The sequence below is a fragment of the Rhea americana genome, unplaced genomic scaffold (genome assembly GCF_003343005.1).
Source record: "Rhea americana isolate MKP2758 unplaced genomic scaffold, rheAme1 scaffold_108, whole genome shotgun sequence".
Lineage (NCBI taxonomy): Eukaryota > Metazoa > Chordata > Aves > Rheiformes > Rheidae > Rhea > Rhea americana.
In genome coordinates, this window is record NW_028185128.1 from 986,264 (window position 1) to 1,010,042 (window position 23,779).

Consider the following 23,779-nt stretch of genomic DNA (forward strand, 5'->3'; position numbering starts at 1 on the left):
TTTTGAGACAGGATGTGAATTACTAGTTTTATGCAGGGGAGCTGTTTAGCATTGTAAAGGGATTTGCCCATATAATTTGTGCAAGTGAACTATCTGAAGAACTTCCCTTGTGCAGTTAACAGAAATGTCTCTGGAGCTTTGGTTTTGCCATTCTTCCCATTGTCCTATAGCAAAAATAAGGAGAGCAGTCTAAAGAAAAATCTAGCTGGTAAGAAAAGAAATTCTAGTGTAACATGAAACAAGATAGGAAATAGCCTTTTATGATCAACAGTAACAAAGATGCAGCTCTCTAGATGAAGTTTTGTTGGAAGCTTCTATACTACAGTTTTGCAGGTAAGAAGCTGAGGGCTTGCAGAGAAGCTAATAAACTTCATGAGCTAAGCTCCAAAAGGCAACAGAGGAAACTGTCTATATCATGCCTGGAAAAAAAAAATCTGATTATTCTGGCTTTACTGTGCCATTCTTTGTTTTACGGAAAGCCTTGCATCATGGTAGCTACATTTCTGTCAGATGACACTAATCCTGACGCATGAATGCCCTTTAATACTAGGAGCATATCTTTTGTCTTAGACTAGCAGTAGTTCAAAATAAGTCTCCCTGACTATACTTCTGTGTATACCATGGATGACAGGTCTCCAGCACAGACTGTCCTTCTACAGATCTGTTCCTGGCTTATATAGACGTAGCCAGAGTGCCAAAGGTCATCTCTTATGGTGAGGTGGGAGGCAGATAAATAAGGACTAATTGGCTAGTTACTTTTCTCTGAAGGCCTGGGACCCTCTGTCAGGAAAAGGTTGATCCAGTGGTTAGTAACATGCCCTCACCCCCCTCCCTGGAAAGAAAGGACACTAGCAGTTAATTAAAAAAAAAAAAAAAAAAAAAGAAAAAATCAGTCTGAGGCTGACTTGTGTGTTAGAAACTAAGAGTTGCAGTCAGAGAAACTTTTTAGTACCATCTGATCTAGGAAAATAACTCTCTTGAAGTTCTTGCTTTTTAATGTCTTGGCATTTGTCAGCAGAACCACAGATCTCAAATATGACTTGCACAATAGTGGAAAGTATGACTTGGGCTGGATGTGCATTTTGTAACGCTTACAGGTTCCTAATATCTGCTAGAGCTASAAGTACAGTTCAACACCTCTGTAGTCTAAATGCTTGGCAATTTTGCACTGATACCTTAAACAGTAAGAATGAGAAGATGAAAGAGATCTAGCACTGACTATCTCTGAGTCAAGCTGTCTACTCTAGTAATCTAAAGCTGCTACCCGTGTGAAAAATCTGGCAGACATAATTGAACATGGCCTGTTATATTGATAGTGGTTTGGTTAACCTACTTGCTGCTCCTAGCAGAAGCCTTTCTAATAGGGTAAGACACTTCTGGGTCAAGCTGTGGAGGTTTAGAATAAAATATTGTCAGTAGTAGTGGCTTGCCAGTAGCATATTACTGCTTGTGATTCCAAAGGAGCCCTGGTCAGTTCTTACTGGACCCTGATAGTGCTAAAATGCACATTAGATGTCTGGAGAAATGGGAGGTTCAGGTCAATTCTAGATATTTGCTATCTTCTGCCAAACATTCAGCTGTAGGACCAACAGGCATCCAAAATGTAGTGTGTTCTTGCCTGCAGCTCCTAAAGGACTTAAAACCACTGTCTCTTAAAACTTGCAGCCCAATCCTGTCACTACAATGTAAGCATGTCAAATTATTTTGCATGCTGCTTGGATTTAAATTTACCACACTGAAAGATCTAAACTCTACTGAGGGTTGGAATCAAAAATAAGGAATTGCCATTCAGAAGTTACTTGACTTTACTCTGCAAAAAATCTGACTCCAGAAATTCAGAGATCAGTTGTTCTGCTTTACAGAAGATTCTGAAATAAAGGGAGTGCTTATTAAGTTAGATTTTTTTGCTTTATGGGGGAAGATTGGTGAGAAGCGTTTTCAAGTTGCCATTAAATTGGTTTTCCTGTCTGGGCTGAATAAAAGCAACTCATGTCTATCATGTCTACTGGTCCCGAACTGCTGTCCAAAAGAACTAWCTTGTAGTTTGGCACTATAGTCTGAATAGAGGCACTGTCTGTACTAGCAAGTAGTGTGGCTAATAAAGTCAGAATAGCCGACAATGAGGATCTGGTAGCCATGATATAGACAGTCCAACTACAGCTAGTCTGGCCCCACAGGTTGCCTGTCCCATGTGTGAAGCATGGTCCTGGAGCCTGTTACTAGGCCAGCTTCTACCAAGAGGAAACCAGTTTATATGTTTGGATTGCTCCACAGTGTGAGTCAAAGCACAGTCAGTGACAGTGGTGGGATGGTAGCTTCAGAAATATGTTTCTGACGCAAACTAACGTGCTAGCATTAGCAGAGATGCCTGTCTAGAGACTGTCTTAGGTATAAGTTAAGGTTACTACCCCTTATTCTCAGTATTTCTTAATCAGTATGATTAGCCTAGCTGACTCCTTGTATGGCTTCCTGGCCAATGAGCTAGGTATTCTGGATCCAAATCTGGGGTAGCTAATTAGCTATAAATGACCTAGGACTCCTCTAAGGGAGAAAGGTATGAAAAGCTGTGTATAGCACCAGTCTTGCTGAGACTGCCCTAAACTAACTCTGCAAGTTTTAAACTTGAATAGTTCCTTAGATGCTTCTAGTGATTATTTCTCTTTCAGAATATTTACTTGCACCCCTCTATTTCTGTGCATGTACACAAAATATTCAATCCCTTATGCACTGGAATATAGCTTACCATTTCTTTGCTTTTTCCTGCTGCATATCACAGTAGTTCCATGCAGGTTTTCACTGAGGAAAAAGCTGTCTTAAACTTTTCTTGTATTCTAGAAATAGCTTGCTGTAGAGTTGCTCATGCCACTAGCTCCCTCAGATCATCTTGTGTATTGTTGATAGCTAGTGTTACACTATATGCTAAAAACCAGAAGTATTGACAATRTAGTAATATATTATGCTGCCTTTAGAGAATTTCTGCTTTGGGCAGCACTGGATTTCTTTGTTTTGGAGAAAAACTATACCAACTTTTAGACACTTAAGTACTTCCAAATCTGTTAACTTGCTAAACGTTGACCTTGAGGTTCTTTTTGATTTCTGTAGCCTTTGATTTTGCTATTGGTGAGAACTTAATCCCTCAGCATCTGAGAGGGCCTTGTCTAATTAGTTAAACTGCAAGCCAAGAAGTCATAAGGAGTCCTTGTTCACTAGGCTATTACTGACCCTTCTTGAATTTTAGATTGACTATTATTGATTATCGGTGATCATGTGGAACAGTTGGTCTTGGAGAAGCTTCTTCATGATAGAAGAGGAATTTCCAGAATGAAAATGTTTGTTATAACTATTCAGTGTGGTTTAAGTATCTTGTGATGTCTAAGTTAATTGCAGGGTATAGTACTGCACTGGAGGTTCCACCTGTTGATAGAAAGCAGGGCAACTGGAACACCCTAGCAGGATGCTACTTCAACRTACCTTGGACTTTCAGTTTCTCATCTACTAGATCTCTTCATCGTTTTCTTCACTACTGTAGTATTGCTGGATATTTCTTAGTTTTGTTTCATGTATTAAATTTCTTTCCTGTGTTATGTATTTCTTTATTTCTTTATAGAACTTAAACAGGCTTTTCAACTAACTGAACTGGTTTTCATCACTCTGAAGGACAAAACGTTAGCAATAGCTGCTTGGTCTTACTCATATTTGAGGACTCCTCACTATTAGACTTCTGAAAACTCAGTGTTATTGGATGCAGGGGAGAACTGCAAAACTTCTTATGCAGTGCTCTTCCAGTTGACAGCAAACAGCTCTGAAGTAAAACTCTTCAGCTAGCTGTGTGTTCATTTCTGGGCAGCTTCAGTCTAGATTATATTTGTCTTGTTTAAAACTATTAGATGTAGAGCTGTCAAATTTGTTAAAGTCAAATATCGGACTCTGGCCGTCCATTAATCTGATTAGGCTGCCAAAGACTTGAACTCCTGGAGTTCAGCAAAAGAAATTATTTATTCCATCATTCTTCCAGTTTTCAGTCTTTTATAACCTTTAGTCATCTTCCTGCTCCTCTTCAGTGAGTCTAAGTTCAGGAAGTTTCATAACTGTTAGTTTTATCAAAGAGAGATTATTTTTACTTTGTCCTGTAGTATTACTCCTGATAAGGAAATTTTAAGGGTTTAAATGCAATTAAACTCTGATTTCTCTGTCAGAGTTGTACAGTTTCAAAACAGACTAAGCCTAGTTTTTACAGGATAAGTGAACTTCTGTTCTACTGTTGGTATTGATAGGGTTAAACCAAAATTCACTTCCATAGCAAAAATATAAGTGGGAAAGCTTCTTCCAGATTGGCCACTTTGTTCTCCATGAGTAGGTCCATGCTATTTTGCGGTACTTTCTAAGACTTAATTCCACTTTTATGTGGTAAGTAATCTGGGAGAAGGAGTCCTGACAGACTTAATATCATGTATATCCAGCAGTCACTTGCAAATCTAACTTGTTTTTTTCTTGCCTCAGATCCTATCCTGCAAACAGGAGTTAAAAGCAGAAATAATGTTAGGAGCATAGGGTAGCTTCTGCTAACTAAAAACAGAACCGTCACAATGATCAGTCTCACTGCTGTGATTAAACAGGACTCCCTTGTTTAGACTGGGAACAATTGCTCTAGAAACTTCTTTAAATTCTATTTCAAGGCAAGGCTTGTACATTCTGAATCTTGTGATAACCTTTCTTTGTCCTTTAAATGCTTTAGCTTTTGCAGTGAAGTAACAGCAGAATTGACTATATATAACTTTTTTTTTAATGTGGTTTCTAGCTCTTAGTTTAAGCTTAGCTCTTCTATCAGAGCTTAGGAGCTTTCCTTGCTTCCTAAGTTACATTTTTTAGAAGTTTATGATGAACTTACTTGCTATGATTCTGCTGTGTGAAACTGTATTAATTCCTAATGCATGACATTATGCAATTATTTCACTTAATGCTGTTGCAATTACTGGAAAATACGGTGACAAAGTATGCTGAGTCATTTAGATGTGAAAACTGTGTGGTTAGAGAATGCAGAACTCTGTATTGCATGCAGCCATTTCCATATCTTTAAAAGAAATCCACTAATCTACAGGATTGTCCTATAGCCTAGCCAGTCATCTACCTAAGCCTCTGAAACGCAGGATGGATATCATTCTGGTACCATTAGGCTTGTGTCAATAAACTAGACCTACCCCACCATGCTTAATCCTCTAATGTCTTTTCCATAATGTTGTTGTAAGCAAGTCCTGTCCCCYTCCTTTCATGGTTCTATGGAGTGGAGTTCTTCAGTCTAGTTTCATTTGATCACTTCTATTCCTTTCTCCTCTGAGGGTCTGATCTACTTTCTGTACTGCTCAACATCAGTTAATTCACCATGTGAGAATACAGTGAAAATTCTGCTGGCCTTAGGAAGGGGAAGGACAAATTGTTGACTGAACAGAGCACAGTGAAGATGGTATCATTTGACAGTTTTAATCACAGATATACAGAATGATGTTCAGACCTCCAGACTTTGGAGGAGTAGGATATTCTAGAGTTTGCTTTTGTGCATGAGCTTTCTTGCAAGCAGAAAAGCACTTGTAAAAGCTTTGCCCAAAAGTCCTGTGAAATTTTCACAAGATTGTCAAGAATATTCTTACTTTCCCCTCAAGAGGCTCAGCCTAAAGCATGTGCACTGTCAGTAGTAACTGGGTTGTACAGAAAGTCTAGTCGGTTAATACTGGATGCTCTCTTCCTGCCTAATACCATACACCTATTACCACAAAAATCTTTTCCCTCTTTGGCAAGCCATGGTCTGCCATCTTATTCTGTAGAATAAAGAGCAGTTCCTTCCTCATAAGACTGCAGATAATATAAAACAGCAGTTATTACCTAGGGTGCAGATTGTGTCTCATAATCAGTGYATGCAAATTCTGGAGGTGAAAGCAGCTCTCTGTGTAATAACCCAAAACTGTTTATGATGTTTGGGCTATTCCAGAACAGCGCAGCATTCCATGCTGGAGGATATCTGGGCTAGGTATTAATTTGAAATAATACAGTGGTATTTGCTTGTTTGGAGGATTTTCAAGGGGAAGGAGTATCATATCCCCTTATGTAAAACTGAAATCTAGTAAGCAAAGGTTTAGGCTTTCATGTTAGGTGTTACGGGCCTATGGATTTTTGTTGTCTGCTTTCATCCAAGTTTAAACTACAGGAGAATATATGTTAATGTTATTTGAAATACAAAACTTGCCGTGTAAAAGCAAATAACTTGACTTCTGTCAACAAAGCCAGCTAGAAGTAATGCTTCTGGAGAGCTGAAGCACTTGCTTGCCAAGTGGATGCTATAGAGTACAAACTGCACTCAAAAGTACGGTTCAGTTGCACATTTGCTTCCCCACCAGAAGTACTGTCATACCATACAATAAGGAAAAAAGCTATTTCACAAAGTCAGCCTCAGCTTGTGCCTCTTTCCAGAGTTCCTTGATCCCACAGCCCTCCTTACAGTGCCCTCTCCTCTGGTCAGGACTTCATAAAGAGTTTCAGCTAGCTGTCTGATCTGCTGCTCAACTACAAGACAAGTACTGCCCTTCAGGCATAGCATATCTAGCTCTTGCTCATGACAGCAGGGTTTTGTGTTACTAAAACTTCATGCAGGTTGTGGATAGTGAGGCACGGGAAGCCACTGAAGTCAGGGGAAGTAACTGCAGGGCACTCTTGAGTGATTACTAGTTGCATTTATATCAGCTCATCAGATATGAAGGCATTGGGCTAGGTGGKTGAGAAGTTTGAGGAAACGAGTGGGAGCAGCAAGTATGATAACGATAGAATTTCTCTTGGAGATGGTGAATGAGTTGATAAACCTCTTGGAGATTATCAGGCGCTCTGACTGAGGTGAAGCCTCTGTATTTTAAAGGAAGAAAAACCGCATGGTACTCACTAGGACTGTAACAAAATATACACTGTAACCAATCCTGAAAAACTGCTAACTTTTTTTGAACTAGTACCTTGTCATAAGCAGCTTTCAAGCATCTTCAATTTGTGTGCAGGTTTCAGCAAGGGTTATTGCTCTGGGAGACTAATGCCTCTTGCTAATTGTTTTTGCTCTTAAAGCCTTTTGGGGTAGGAGGGTAGGGAGGAAGGGATTTAGTCACTGATAATGTTCTTCACTGTAATAACTGATCAGCAGCCATATTCACCTGCAGCATGCACAACTGCCTGAGAAGTGGTGACTGATAGCCCATCCACAAATTTCACAAATTGTAGCAACTGCAGTGTCTCTGCACCCCTCCTCCAGAAACTATCGAGCAAGCCTCTTTGCAACTGATAAACTTTTTTGTATTTTTTTTGAAGTTTTTTCAAAGCTTTTCAAAACTTAGCTAAGAAAAGAAGAAAACTCCAAATCTACACAACTCCCTACAGACTGAATAGGAATGACTAATGTGACTGTTCTTCTCATTGCTTCATACTCATGTATAGTCTCATGTAAAATGATGGCCAGTATCTCAAGTGGTGGTGTCCATTTCTAGACTATTTCAGAGTCAGACTAGTGTTTTTTTTTTCTGTAAATCATGAAACCTTGAGAGTACATTTGTCTGCTTTGTGGACCAGTCATATTGTTGAAGGATACTCCCTGAATTGAGCACAAGTGCAATCTGAACTGCTAAATCACAGTGGAAAGTATTCCTGTGTAATAATTTATGGGTGAGATTTGMAACTAAAAAATTACAAAGATGAGAAGGAGCTCCTCATTGCTGGAATGGTACTATATACAATTCCTGAGTTAATRTCACTAAACTTGACTCTGCAGCTTCTTTAAACAAACAAACAAAAAGTGAACCTAAAGGTAAAACTTCTTCAGACATAGTGCACTTAATCTGCAGAGGTAGTCAAAACCTTCTGGCCATACTCTTCAAATAGCATTTGATTCATGAAAATGGGAACTAAATTTTGACYCAAGTGGTACAGCCATTACCTATACAGATATACAGAATATATCTTTTAGGCATGAGGATCAAGCCTGGCAAGGTCTAGGGAAAGAATGCGATTTACCTGAATGCAAGCCCTACATACAGTTTCCTAAACAGTGTATAAGCAATGTGTCTCTTCTAGTGACAGTCACTGAGATGCAAGCTTGATGCTTGGCTTGTTGGTTCAGGAATCTGTGGCATAATGGTGATCTTTCAAAACTTGAGCTTTGAGTGTGGAGGTAGAGAGTTTTGTCCTCTTTGAGAGCATGGAGTGTGTAAAGTTGCACTCCGTAAAATACAGAGAACTTTTGTTACGAGTAATTGTTCTTTAACTATCTTGGTCATATTGTACCAAATCCTGGAGATGCTTGCTGTAGAACATCTATMCTTTGAACTTCTCAAACTTAAAAGCTGAAGTTAAAGGCTTACCTACAACTGTTAAACTAACTCCTTTTGAGCTTTTCCTTAAGGAAAATAAAACCTTTAATGTATGTGAAGATGCCAGATATATATCTCAGTGATGTAGAAGATGTAGAAGCTTCTTCTGAGGAAATAATAACTTGGGTCCAGTTGTGCTGGTAGCATTTTTAAGTATGACTTCTCTTAAAGAACACTTTTTTTTTTTTTTTTTAACTTATTTGTTAGGTAGTACTTGGAAATGCAAAACAATTAGCATTCAAGTGTTGTCATGCATGATATACATAATAGCTTTCTTACAGTGAGCTAATACAGGATGGTAGAGGCAGGCCAGTGTTGCATAAACTAGGTGACTAGTCCTAAATGCCAAACTCATGTTTACTAACCTGGCACTGAAATACATTTACCTTTACCATTAATGCTTAAAAAACGAATGCTTTGTCACTCTTTTTTCTTTCAGGCCAGGAGCGTTTTGGAAATATGACAAGAGTATACTACAAAGAGGCAGTTGGTGCTTTTGTGGTCTTTGATGTCACAAGAGGCTCCACTTTTGAGGCTGTTTCAAAATGGAAGCATGATTTGGACAGTAAAGTACTACTTCCCAATGGCAGCCCTATCCCTGCAGTTCTTCTTGCAAACAAGTGTGACCAGAAAAAAGATGGCAACCAGAATCCCTCTCAAATGGACCAATTCTGCAGAGAAAGTGGCTTCGTTGGGTGGTTTGAAACCTCTGCCAAGGTGAGCCTAAAAAGAAACATTAAACTCAGGTGCAGGAACTGACAGTCCAGGTCTCCAGGGTTCAGTGAAAGTTGACATGGTATGTGCAGTATCTTGCTTCTGAGGAAGACTTGCAACRTATTTGGTTTAGATAAGAACTGCATCTTAAGTCCAGAGGTAACCTTAAACCTAACTGGAAACCTTGAATTAATTGACTTGAGTGAGTCTTAAGATTGTACATGTGTCAAAGATCAGTGTGRCTTAGATGCTAGTACTACTAAACACTGGTCAAACTTTCAAAGATAGAGTAGTTTTCAGATGCAGTTTTTTCTTATTTGAGCTTCTGTCTTCACTGTTGCATGTAGGAAGTGTGAAGATTGCAGAAGTCATCAAGCTATTCGTTCGTTTGTATTACTCAGCTAGATAACTTCACTAAGTCACCTTTCTGTTCTATCAGGCRATAGCAAAACTGAAGTGGGGAAAAACAAATTGCTCAGCAAAGTAACTTAAGCTAAGATAGACAGCTGCTTTACTCAGATAATTTTGAATAACTTTATATATAGTATATTGTTACCTGCTTATAAGCTTGCTGTTCTTTAGTCAGAAGTGAAATAGAATGGCTTCTTTAATTCTGAATATGAAAGGCTATTCTAGATCAMGACAACCAGATTTTATGTGCCTCATGGACCAAATGGCTGGTCTGGCTGATAATTTCTGCATAGATAAGCTAAATCACAAGGCTCTTTCCACACACACACCCCCCCCAGCTTTTTTTAACTGCCACTGAGACAAATTGGCACAAACTGTTCTCTCTTTTTGTAAGAAAACCATTTCTGGCACCTCAGGATGCTTAGATAACTCTTTTAAAGAAGAAAAGATCTGCAAGAGGAATGYGGTTAGAAGAAAGTAAAATGTCTCTTCTTGACTATATTAAAATAAGGAAGAAAGGTACATGTGGCAGGAATTTGAGTTAAATTAGCTAATCACTTGTTTGACTTTGAACAAATAGTAACTCTCAAACCCACTCATCTGTTACTCAAAAAGAGAAGATTTTACTATAAAGAGCCTTAAAATCTATATTAATATTCTGCTGTGGGTTATGTGTCTTCTTGAAGCTTCAGCTAGACAGCTCTTCAGTTGCCCTTAACACTCCTACATATAGACCGTAACATAGTCTTAAAAAGAAGTGTAAGTAACTTTGGAGTAAGAGTATTATGGAAGTGGAGTAATAGCTTGCATTTTAGGTCGCATTTTAAAGATGCCAATGTAGAACAAGGTTCTCAGTGCAGAGAGAAGTCCAAACAATACTAGTTCTAGTTCAGCTATGGATTCACTTGTTCAGGGCTTGAAAAGCTAAAGTTAAAAGAAGCTCATCAAAACTTCATGACTGCATTTTTATTTTCTTAAATTTGAATATTGTCTAGTCATCGGTAACATGTTAGGATCCATTAYGTGTGGATTAGGAAATAGAACTGCAGAGGATGTAAATATTCATAGAAATATCTTATGAACATCTGCCCCCTAGAAAGAGGAGAAAAGTGGACAGGGAAAAGTACCTATTTGCAGATTCCCAAAAGCGATTTCTGTATGTCAGCTGCAGACTTGCAAACTACAACAGCAACTGCTTAAATATGTTCTCATGACCTATTCTTCCAGCGTAAAGAGCAGAGTTCTACTTACGGAGACAGAACAGTGCATTGACATAGTATCTCTGCTGGTACCAAAGATAAGAGTGGTTCCAAATGTGGCTACCCAACTGTAAACTAACAGGTGGCTCAGCCAACTCAGAAGCTATAGCCAAGGGCCCATTGGCATTGGCCAGACCAGCCTCTGAGGTACCCTGCTGAAATGCAGCTCTAGGCATCCTGCATATACACCCACTCTGGGATGGGTGTTAATGTAGTTTACATCTTCTTGTGCATGCTTTGAAGAGTGAGGTGCACTGACTTCAACTGGGTTTTGGAGGCTGATAGAAAATGTCCTTTTAAATAAATAAGTGCCTCCAACTGCAGCAGAAGCAGGAAAAGACCCCAAAAGGTGGAACACCACTATAAACTGTGTAATTGCCTACCACTTTTCATGCTGTAGAAAGGCGCTACAGTACTTGCCAGTTTTCCAAATGCAAGTAATAGTCATCTCTAGACCACCTACCAGGTTAGAGTCAAAGTATCCTATTTGTCATAAAGGTGAATAACATTTTATCAAAACTTTCTAGAAGCTTTTTGCAAAAGCAAGTGTATGAGCAATATCTGGTGTATTTAAGCTGCTTATGTCAAGACTGAGACCGTACAGAAGGGTTTGTATTTGGCCAGATTTTAATAGGCATGTGCACTTTTTTATGATCTTATTTCTTTGCCTTCAATACTTTTAGGACAACATCAACATAGATGAAGCTGCTCGATTCTTGGTGGAAAACATCCTTGCCAACTACAAAACCTTTCCTAATGAAGAGAATGATGTGGGGAAACCAAAACTGGACCTAGACCCATTGAAAGCAGAGAGTAAATCACAGTGCTGCTAATGCTACCACTGTTCAGTGTAAATGTGATGGAATGAGCAGCAAGACTGTTCCTTAAATCAAACTGCTGCTATGGTGCTGCGTTGTGACAATCCATATGGGGCGTCTGGTATTCTCTGAATAGGTGATGCTTGTGGGTGTTTACATACTCAGTTTCATGCTAAACAAGAATATCTTGTGATTTCACTTTCTTGAGTGGCTGCATCTAAGTCCAATTAGTTTCTTACTTGAGAACATAAGGTAGTGTTTACACTCTCCTATAAAGGAATGAAGACAACATTTGRTATCTAGTTTGCTTCTAGGACATGTGGTGCATTCCAAATAGGACTTACTCAGCATGATTTTAGCTGAATAGACACTTACACCTTTGCTATAAACTTCTTCTTTGTCACCAGTGATGTCCCACTCTAGCCTTACTTTTCACTTGCACGTGTCCCTGTTTATTATCCCCACTATGACGGTTTGTCTGATTGCTARTTCTCCTGGATCAAGACATCATAGAAATCTTGAAATAGGTAGAAATAGCTGATGACCAATGACAGGAGATACCTTCCTTAATGTGTTCACCACGACTGAGTGAAGTAGATGGTGKTTTTTGCCACTGAGTAAGAACAAGAAATGGGAAAAATGATTGTATTTGGCAGGAGGAAAACATGACCACAGAGATACATTTTTGTTGGTATCTCTAGCCATTAAGGCAAATACTCTGAACTAATACTTAGGAAACACATTAACGAATAGAATTGTACARACAACACAACTGTGGTAACTGCACCCATATCACACCTAGAAATAAACATCCAGAAAATTTCATGCACTAACACTGGAGACTGGCAAGAGCTGCAAAAAGTAAATATTGCTGTCGTGTGATTAATGAATCAAAAAACTCCATACTCTAACTCTTTCAATTTTAGAAAAGTGCTGCACTCTACTTGGGGCTGGTRAACTGGCTTACCAGTCTGTAACTCAGTGTACTGAGATGTTTAAATTTCCTTGTTATAACTCACATGCATTTCTGGAAGCAGGTGAAGGTCAAAAGGGAGCAGAGACTTGCTCTTACAGTTCTTGAATATGTTCTTGAACTCTCTGCTTGGCTGAGAGGCTTTGAAGTTCCCTTTTATCTTAAGGGCTTCTTAAGTCCTAGCACTGTGATTGCTACTGATTTCTGAAATCTTATCTTGCTTGGTCTGATGGTTACTTAAACATAAGCATGAGGTATGTGCCAGATTGATACTTTAATATGTATTAAGATTTCCTTGTCTTTCTTTCCTCTGAAGAGTAACATACTTTTAAAGACAAATAAATATATTTGGGCATCTTATGTTGTTGGTGTGTGCTTTTGAGCCCTCAAAACTGTTTAGTAATCTACCCTGTACACAAGTGTTTTCATTGGCATTTGAAAATAGCTCTATCTTCTAGTGGCTGCAGCATCAAAGACCTTAAATTATTATGGTTAGACCTAGCACAAGATAAAACTGGATTTAGCTATATTAGGATCACAAGATAATTTGGGTTTAAATGGTTCTTAGGAGGTTGTCTAGGTCAGTGTGCTGAGGACTTTATGCAGTCTGATCTTAAATTTCCAKTGATGGAGACTACACAGTACCTGGGACTGTTMCACTGCTTGACTTTTCTCACTGTGGAAACTTCTTTAGTCTGAACCTCTCTTATTTTGATATGTCTATAGTCTCTCATCCTCCCCTCATGTACTACTGTGAATAACTCATCTCCATTAGGCTTGTGCAGATTTATTGGGAATTAAAGCTTGGTTGCAACTCAAACTTTTTTTGATATCCTGTATCATTTCAGAAAAGAAATTGCACTCATCTGTGTTCCTTATTTACTGGCTTTCTTGTGGTAACTTTTTAAGTTAACCTGAAGCTAAAGTAATATCCTTGTCCATTCATTTACAGAGCAGCTCTATTTGAACTGTGAATTTGTTTTTTAAAGCCACTTATTCCCCAGTGTACTGTTTCCAAACTTATGAATATAACTGCACAAGTTCAGTAACTGGCCACTGAGGCATGTGTATAGCTTGATCACTTGAGGAGGTCAAAACATACAACAGCAGCTGGGGATCAGTCAAATGATATCATTTCATGCTAGTGTTGCTTCCAATACGTGTATTTACTAGATATGCRCTACTACACAAAGCTGCTCACTAATGGAAAAGCGTATCATTTCTTGAATCTGTTCATGTACCTAACAGTACCACATAAAGCTAGTCTAATTAAATTCAGACACTCATTCCTTAAATACCTATGTCACTGGAGAAACTGCCAGTGGAGGACTATAGGTTTTTGCCAAGCAACTAGCATGTGCTTTCAGTTTTCAGATGTTCTTGAAACAGCAGAATGAAGACCAACTCTGAAGCTTGTTAAACTCTACCCTACTGCATCTATTTTAACTAGATCCTCTCRGGGATAACGGTAAGCACTGTCTCCTGGTCTAACTGCTCTGTACAGATTATAGTTTCGCAAATGTTTGAACTTCTGCTTGGAGACCTATTACTGCAAAGTACAAGCACTTTCCCTGTTCTGTACGTAGCTTGCTTTCTTCTAAACTTTTATGTGAATGTAGAGTGGCCAGAACTGACAAACTATGGTGGTCTGTGGTAATTCTGATGTAGTAGAGAAGCTGAGGCAGGGTAAGGTTCAGGAAGTGCCATATACAAAAACAGAGTCAGGTCTAAAGGGACTGCAGAAACTATTGTACAGCAGGCTTTCTGAGATTACCTAATTCTAATAGTGTAGAAAAACATCGCTTTGCTAATCATAGAATCATATGGGTAAAATCTTTTTTTTTTTTTTTTTTTCTCCCTGCCTTTGGGGGAGTGGAGGGGGGATCTAGCTTTAATGCATCTTACCAGTAACTCAGACTTGCCATGTGTTTTCTTTTTCCCTTCTGCTGCTAACTTCATTTTCTCTCCTGTTCCCTGACAGTAGAATTACTACATGTGAGACTGTATAACGGTAGGTGAATCAGGTTAGCRGAAGGCTAACCCTAAATGAAAAGTTAAGCATCCTACGTAGCCTGGAAAGGGAATGGGAACATCTCCCTGAAGGAGGAGAATAAGGAGATTTGTGTGATTTGCCAAAAACTATTTAGATTAATTAAACTCTGCCCTAATTAACCCAAGGTCTTTGATTTGGAAAGATATTTGGAAGTTTAGACAGACACAGTTTAACTTTGGGCAATAAAGTGAGCAAAAAGTGTCAAACATTATTTGTTTTACATTTATAGGATATATAGTAAACTGATGATTCACCTCGATCAGATGAACAGGGACCTCATGCTACTTTATTTCATTAGCTCTTACAATGCAAAACATCAATCTTAAATGAAAAAGTACCTGGGTTCCTTGTCTGTATATTTAAGGGACAATTTTTCTTCTGAGATTTAAGAAAAATCTGGATCAGTGCTTTAGTAAAATGTCCTAYCTGACATGTTTCCAACAACGAATGTCATTAAGGCTGAAGATGACATAGTGTCTTCYGGGTTTGTAGCTGTGCAGTATGTCTATGTAGCAAATGCAAAGTTGGCCTCTACTCATTTAAAAAGCTGAATAGGGCATCACAATTGCAGAGAAAACTGTAAAGGAGTTTGGGCAATTAGTGATCCTTCAGTATGGAGTTTTCTAGGTGTATCTTAACTATAGTAGTAGAAAAAGATGAGTTATTCCAAGCTCCATAGCTTTGTTTGTTTAAACTTCATGTCAGACCTATTGAGTCTTAATACCATGCTGTCTCCTTAAGTTGTACAAATTTTTGCTCATCTGAAGCGTCTAATCTCTGGGGAGTCATTTGTCATTGTTACWGACTCAATACCTGAGTAACCATTTGATACATGGTGATAAAAAGCAAATAGTTACAGAAGATATCTGCTATAAAATCATGATATCAAATGGTAAAACATTTTGCTTTTAAAAACTTGCTCTCTCGCCTTCCTTCTAGTCTTGATACCTTGCTAGTGACATTGATTCTAAAATGCAAAACTGGCTGTTTTTTTTTTTCCTGCTTTAAAGATGACTTTATTTGCTATAGAAATTTATTTCTCTTAAATAGGTGTATGATTTGGTCCTTTGTATAATGAATTACTACAGAATTTAAGAAATGGAGGCAGCAATATATTTTAGAGGAGTAAAAACTATAGCAAAATGCCAGTGCAATGAATAATGATTTTGCATGGAAATACTTCATCCAGTTGGCAGTATGTGAAAGRTTGCTTACTTCAGTCAAAGCTCTTTGCCCCACAGCAGGAAACTATTGAAAATAAGGAACATACAAGACAGAAAACTGACTCCAAAATGAAGATTACTGAAAGATGTGGTGCGTGTATTGTGTTTGGCCATTATGCAGCTCAGTTTGTAAGCTCACTTCTGTTTCAATTTTTGTCTTGAGTAAGAATTTCCAGGAAAAATAGTACTTAACTCCATAATCATGTGTTTAAAAAACACATGGATTCCTTCACCACCACCTAAAAACATGTTCATTCAGTGAAAGTTACTAGCTTAGAATTCTTATGTAGCTTGCATATTTGTATGAATAAATTCTACTAGCTGCTTATTTTACTCATTTCAGTGTGCTAAGTACTAGTGTCTAGTAAAAACTTGTAGGGTTGGYGTTTGGGGTAGCTTTGGCTTGGCAGATGTACAAGTAGAGGGCCAGCATCTCAGTATGACTTTTTCTCCACATCACTTTGCCAGGAGTGTGATGACTGCAGTGATTTTGCATCTTGCTGTCACAGGGTAAATCATCATTTGGCCTGAACTCTAAATGACTTAATTAAAATACACAGGATTCCTGGCCATATCAACCTTAACTTGTAACTCAGTGGATAATTTGGGAGTAAAACATGAGAGCTCTACRTGTCTTGTGGCATTTTAATGTTAAAAGAGATGCTATCTATCTTGTAAGGTTCTAGGAAATTAAACCTAGCACTCAGTCTTTGGGATAAAGTATATAGACTGCTTCAGAGTTCTGTTTTGCCTCATCAGGTTATTTTGAAACTTGAGAATTTTTTAAAACTGTTCATTATGATGACCTTTCTGGAAACTTAAGTTATGCTTGGAAGTAATCATTAGCCCCATTGGGAAGCTTTCAGCTCCTTGGAGTTTAAAGATAGCATGGACATGCTGCTAGTTCTATTTCTRAACTCCTTCATCCTCTCCTGGTGTATATCAAAATACTTTATCTTTCCAGAATAACGGGCTTTCTACCCTTCATGGTCAGATGGATTTGGTTTAACTGGCATTGCAAGAGTGTCTGAGTGTGTGGTATTGAGGTTAGTCYGTAGCATGGTACTTGGGCTCCACTATCCATTTCCATTGTTCACATTATGTCTAAGTATCTTTGGTTATAAAAAGTGAATCTGAATTATTTTGACAATGCTGTCATAGCACTGCTGGAGCAAAAGGTCTGTCCCCTCCCCTTTCCTCCCCAAGTTATATGTAAACTTGAAATCAATGTAACCTGAACAAAAGTGTTTTTACATTAGGTCAGTACTTCTGGGGAGGGCTATGAATCAGTCATACCGAAGTAGTTGTATTCCGCACAAAGATTACTTCTGGTCTCTTTTCTCTGGATAGCACTGGCCAGTTTAAGTGCTAATGCTTCTGCAGTTTCTTGTGCAGGCAAACTTTAAAAAAAAAAATCAGCTGTGCTTTATCTCAAGGTACCCAAAATCACTGCTTTCTAATATTCAGTAGCTCAAGGAGCAAAGGCTTTCAGTTAGATTGCCTGTGAGGGTGGGTTATTTTTTTTTCCTCTCAGATTATTATTTTTTAAACATAATTAGATAAGAGTTACTCAATGAGTTATGGTGGCACGTAGATTGTCGTCATTGTGCTGAATAAAGGCTAAAGGCATGGAGTAAGACTGCTGTAAGGAGTAACATTGTCTMCTAGGAAGAGAGTGAGTGATCAATGAAAACCAGTATTTTTGATCAGTACAAGTATCTGACTTATTCTGATAGTTTTAAAATACATGATTTTCTGTACAAAAATCTAAAAACATTACCTGTTTTTATCCAAATCACTACTAATATTTTTGCYTAGTAGCTAAACCAAAAGAATCCACAATTACTTCTGTAGTTGCTGTCTATAATTGGTGTTCTGTGTAATCTCAATTAGCTACTTCATGTTTTATCTCCTTGTCTTTTTCTTTTTGTTACTTAATTTTCCATGCCCCATCTGTAAAGAAATCTGTTCTACAGTTGTACCTTTAATCACATGGAACAATCTCAAATTGGAAACGTATTAGAGGGGAGCAATTACATTTTCTCTTACTGTAGCTTTTTTTAAGCTTAGTTTTTAAGTTTAGTGACATCAGAAGATGCTTCTGACTTTTGCTGGTGTAATACAAACCAAAATTACACCTTATAGYGGAAATCAGATTTGCTTTTTGTTTTTACAGAGAAGGATGAATGCATTAGTGGCAAATGCAATTCTGCTTACCTGGATTGCAAACTCAGCAGCTTTGGAGGTTGCAACCAAGTTCTGAGTTAACTCTGTAGTTTTAAGAACAAYTCACATCTATTCCCCAATGAAAACCTGATGTACTTTAATGATGGATATTGGAGGTACGTTAAAAATGTGGATATGCAAGCAAATTATTGAAGTACCACCTACACAGTTCGTTTTAGTTCGTGCCTCTTCAAGTGGCATGCTAAATCCCACCTTCAAGAAGCGACAAAAAGAAATGCCCTGGGAACTACTTTAGTGTACAAATGCTGAATTGGCAAAGGCTCTCTGTTATGGGACTGGGTCTCAGCAAGAGACAGAACACTTCTTTTCTTTACAGAACGGGATTTGTTTTAAATCTCAGTTACCAAATAGAAGTTAATGTCACAGTGAATGTAATTGCAGTGAATGTTTTAAATTAAATGCTAAAGAGTAATAAGCCTCTTGACCATGTTTCAGTTGTCCTGAAATTCTTCCATATATATTTATCTGCTCTTTAGTCTAAAGAAAATATGCATTACTAACAAAATACAGCTCATAGAAATTACATTGACAATTCTAGCAGTGAGTATTAGGGAATCATTTCCAATTCTTCTTACAGTCGTAATGACAAGTGTCACAATGACTTCTGTCATTTTTGTGTGTTTCAGAAATTAGAAAATATAAGCTGTGTTGCAGTAATTTTTATTTAAAGAACATAATTTGTTTTTAYGTGGTATACTGGAAAAAATGGTCAAAGACATATTACAGATATACCTACTTATGGTTTTGTTCATGGCTTTGCTTGAAATATATTAATCACATTTTAAAATATTTAGCAATTGTATATTTTGCATTTTTAAGAGTGTAACTTTTTGCTTTTAGCCTATATATACAATTGCATTTGCGTTAAAACGTTTGTTTCAATCTGCATTGAAGTTAATTGCTATTAGAAGGGATTTGCTATGATCTGCGGTGTGCCTTGACTTGGAACAAACAAGACTTAACTTTTTAAAATCTGTAGTAGTTGCATCCAAAGTTGTAAATAGTAAAATACTGCAGTAAAATGGTGTACTGAGAGATTTAGTGATCTTTCTAGTTATCAGTTAACACTTCATTTTGTGCATTCTTATTTTAAAGGCAGAATCATCCCTTGATGCTAATTGTTGCTCAGACTACAATCAAAATTCATAAAATCTTTCTGTCAAAGATTTAGAAAATTTCCTCTGTAGGTATYCCCATCTTCTAAGGACTCCAATAGCTAGAGTGTCAAAATTGCCCTCAGCTCCAAACTTCAGATTAGAGTTTTCACACTGTCTCAAAAATCAGGCCATTTTTCATTTTGACATAGCAAGATTTTCCTCTTGTGAATCACCAGTATAAATTTATGAAAGACAATGGCACCACTCAGTTCTGTAAGCTACTTTTGTTTTTCTCCACTACTTACTCTTTGTCCTCTGTTCCCCAAATATTTGAGAGAGAGGATCAAAACATAAGCCCCAGTCCATGAAAACACTTTGGCTTAAAGTTAAATACAGGCTTTAGAGTGGTTCYGCAGAACTATGTGGTACTGGCATATTTAAACAGAACTTGGAAACCTGCTGGATATTTTACCAGTGCCTGACTGCACCCAAATGAGCTGTGGGGTGAACAGTGGGGCTGTATCATGACATTTTGATCAGAACATGCCCTAGCACAGAGGATATGACAAAACAGCAAGTGGAAATAGTAACACATGTGAGTTCATCATCCTTTCTAGGGAGTCTAGAATACTGAAAAAGGCATGTCTCTGTAAAATCAAATGAAACACAGTATCATTAGATATTTTTGAAAGGGCATAGGGCAGAAGGGCTTGTGCTTAAGAAGTGACTGCTTTCTGTTATCTACCTGTTTACATTTTTTTTCTGTATCTTGTCTTACTCCATCATCTTACCCAAGAAACTCATATAATCCATTTCTGTCTTTGCTCCCTAATCTCACGCTTTGACTTAACAGCATGCAGCTCCTTGTAAACAGCTTGTCAGTCTGTTAGAGGATGGTTTTGCTGAAGCTCAGTTCCCTGTCCTGTAATTGCAGTGACCAACACTTCCTGACTCTGTGCACATGCTGTTCTCCCAGCTGTATGACACACTTCATGGTTTTCTTTTTCTTAGGCATTGTCAACACTTGAGTKTTCCATATCTCTGCTCTTGCCTCCTCTTTTTCTGATAAGCCTTTCCTACCTGCTATTCCTGAAATGCCAACTCACCACTACCCTCCCCATTCATAATTTTCCACTGATCTGTACCTTCCGTATTCTCTACTCTTTCACTTAGTCAATAAGCAGAAGAGAGTAGTAAAGTTGGAGCACCCTATTTCTGAATCTGCTAAATGAATTTAATTCCAGAACCTATATTTTCTTATCATTTAATAAAAGAAATGCAAACAACTCAAAATTCAAGTGAAAAAAGTCAAAAAATATTCTTTATTCCCAAGGTCTCCTATCTAGTTTTGTAGCGACTTCATCCTTGAAGTCAACAGCATCTGCTCTTACAAAAGTTGCTGTGGTCTTAACACTTTTTTTAAGGAAAACTTCCCATAACCACAGAGTCCTGAGGTTGGAAGGGGCCTCTAAAGATTACCTAGTCTAAACTCCCTCTGCCAGAGCAGGTTACGCAGAACCATGTCCAGCTGTGTTTCCAAGGCAACTCCACAATCTCTTTTAACTCAGAGCTAAAAAAAATAAAAATAAAAAAATTCCAGGGCTTGCATGGCTGCTAAAGCAGCCAGCTTTTTGCATTCACCTCTGTGTCTACCATTATCCATCTGCATGCCCTGATCAATACTTGATGGTATAACTGTCTGGAGACAGACTAGCTGCTTAGTTTGAAAATAAATAAATAATAAAAAAATGAGATATTTTCAGGGTCTTCAAGTGTGAAATGTCCCAAGGTACCTTATTTAAGATGCGTGCTGTAGGATATAGTGCTGAAAGAAGTGTGAAGATACTGAAGAATTTTCCACTTTTTAATTTTAAAATATATCTAGCCTTCTGTCATCTTGATACAAATCAAGATCTGATATTTGTCTAAAATAAGCCTCTAGATGTAGCAGCTGTGGATATTTTTCCATTTTTGATCCACTCATGCCCTCTGTGACTTGACAAATTTTCATTGATATTCATATTCTTGAAAGACTTAGCTTGACTAAGACTGAACGGGTCTGTTTTGTTCTACAGGAATTTTTCGTCATCACTACAGACTGAGAAATAGCAAATAGGTTGAGTTATTTAGAAAAGAGAAAGTTAGGGAAAATAGATGAAAAAGTCTGTTTAGTTAAAAGTCGGGTATCTACTGAATCCAAAAGCTATGTGATAAATGTAATGTTTAGCTGACCTTGGTGGAACTCTATTCACTTCAATAATTATAGGCTTCATATCAGGAATTAATTAGTTCCTTTACTTTGAAATGAAAAAAAGAGTAAGTACTTAAACATTTCAGCTCTAAAATCTCTCCAAACCTAAGGACTAACTTGACTTTGCTGGCTTTTAATGTAATTTATGAATTCCAGTATAAAGTGAGCAAAGAATGACCAAAATTTCAAACTGGTCGGTTTTACTCTTTACGTCTTCAACAGCAACCTAGTCATGCAATGAGAATACTTGTAAAATGTAATTTATTTTTATGTAGCTTTTTTTTTTTGGGGGGGGGGGAGGAGAATGTTGTGTCTTTAGAAAGAACTACTGAAAAAAATCAGAAAAAGTATTCTCTTCACCTTCAATGTCGAGTCTTTTTGTACAAAAGAACTTTGTACCAGACTCGTGATTGGGCTAGTTTTATAATGAATGCATGTAAATACAGATATTCTTCTAAAGTCATTTTTCTCTGGGTTACGATCATACTCTTCATACTAGGTAGCAAAATTCCGGCATTTTTAAGGTAAGTGCTATCATTCTTCTCCGTGGAAAGACGTTCCCCGTAGGCCCTGCCGCCCGCAGCACAGCACGGAGCCGTTATGGGCTTCCCCAGCACCCGCCGCCCGCGCCGCCGCCGTTAATTCCGCGGCCGCCTGGCCGGGTCGCAGGGCTGCGCCGCGCCCTGCGGTGACTCCGCTTTCCCGCCAGGACGCGGTTAAGATGTGCAGAGGGTAGGTATGAGGCGGGGAAGCGGGAGGGAGGAGAAGAGCGCCGGGGGCGGGCTGGCCGCCGGGGCTCCCGCGCCACGGGGCGGCGCTGGCGCTGCTGCCTCAGGCGGGCTGGGGTCGCCCGGCAACGCGGTGGACGCTGCGGCAGCCTGCAGCGATGGCCTCCAAGGCGAGCAAGAAGAAGGAGCTCCTGAGCCGCAACAGCTCCGGGCTCCTGGGCGGCCCTATCAAAGAGTAAGAGCCYCGGGAGGGAGCCGGAGACGAAGCGCTGCCCGAGCTGGCCGCCGCGGCGGAAGTTTCCCTGCTTGGCGGTGCTGTGGCGGTTTGCCCCGCTCCGCGCGGAGCGCCCCGCTGTCACTCAGGCTCGGCGCCGCCGTTAACGCCCCCAGGCGGCCATTAGGCGCGGGCGGAGCGCCTAGGCCGCGTGTGGCGGCGGGGGCAGGGGCGGAGGGGTTGGTGCTGGGCCCCTGCCTGGGTGCCTCGAGCCTCTGTGGGTGGAAATGCTCACGTTTGCTTGCTCAAGTAGATGCTTAATTTAAAGTATTTCAATGGATAGGGCTTTTATTTCTTTTCAGGAGGCTCACCTTTACATGGAAGTGTGGCTTTCTTCCTCTTGAGTCCCCTATGGCCATCTTTGTTCTGTGGGAGGTCGTGAATATAGGGAAAGACAGAAATCGCCAGGCAGGGTCACCCTAGCGAAAAAGACTCACGTAACAGAATGTGTGCCTTGTAACATCCCTTGTCTAACATGAGGAAGGACAAGATGATAGCACACCATAAGCTGCTTTGTGGTGTGGCTCCATTTCTTTGTATGGGGGCAGTATGTTGGCAACAGCTAATAATATGGAACACAAAACTCAGGAGCACACAGAAGTAAGTTTTRTCTGAAGTGGTTATTTTGGACTTAAAAGCACCCCAAAGCTGCAAATTGGGTTAATAATTTGGGGAATACAAACCCTCCAGTTTGCTCAAGTAGAGGAACTAAGCTAGCTAAACTGTTCAGCATGAATTTCACTTCTGTTACTGTCTTATGACTTACAAGTTTTTATGTTTTGAGCAACTTTCTCATCCTGAATTATGTAAACCTGCATTCCTGGCACTGGCAGGATGCAGAATGCAAAAGGCAGTAGTGACACTGACAGGTGTGCTCATGCCCTTTTCTTCTTCTTCCTGCCATAAATTAAAGTGCCAGTCATATCACTTATTTTCAAACACCTCTTTGTTCTTATTTCGTATCCAATTAACCAACCTTTGTCATACAATATTTTATTGTTTTGCCTGTTGAGGCTGGTTGATCTATATTTCGATACTTTCTTTTGGTCATAGAAAGTTAGTATTGCTAATTCTTCTCTTTTCCTCTCTGCATCCCTTTCCTTAATAACTTYTTTCTTCTCCTTTTGGCCACATCCGTGCAGTCCCTCATATTTACCACTTCAAGCAATATGGTGAAATTTTTAGTATGCAAGCTGTCATGGCCTTTTTTTATTTTCTAGCACAGTTAGAGGAAACATATTTTCTTACTGCTTTCCAGTGTATGTGAAACTGAGTGGTCTGTCATACATAAGATTTTGTCTACAATTTCAGATCTTACCCCTTTTTAGGCATTCTTAC

At 38.9% G+C, this 23,779-nt stretch overlaps 2 protein-coding genes across 2 annotated transcripts in view; both read left to right on the forward strand.

The window, feature by feature from the left end:
• RAB32 (RAB32, member RAS oncogene family) overlaps positions 1–12,928 on the forward strand; it is a 22,446-nt gene extending 9,518 nt beyond the window's left edge. The window contains exons 2-3 of the mRNA XM_085310557.1: positions 8,833–9,110; positions 11,461–12,928. Of these exons, the coding sequence (XP_085166683.1) occupies positions 8,833–9,110; positions 11,461–11,610 (428 nt within the window). The 3' untranslated portion in view covers positions 11,611–12,928. The remainder of the gene's footprint in view (positions 1–8,832; positions 9,111–11,460) is intronic.
• Positions 12,929–22,325: 9,397 nt separating this feature from the next.
• ADGB (androglobin) overlaps positions 22,326–23,779 on the forward strand; it is a 141,090-nt gene continuing 139,636 nt past the window's right edge. Inside the window, 1 exon segment of the mRNA XM_085310817.1 lies at positions 22,326–22,402. Coding sequence (XP_085166943.1) covers positions 22,326–22,402 — 77 coding nt within the window.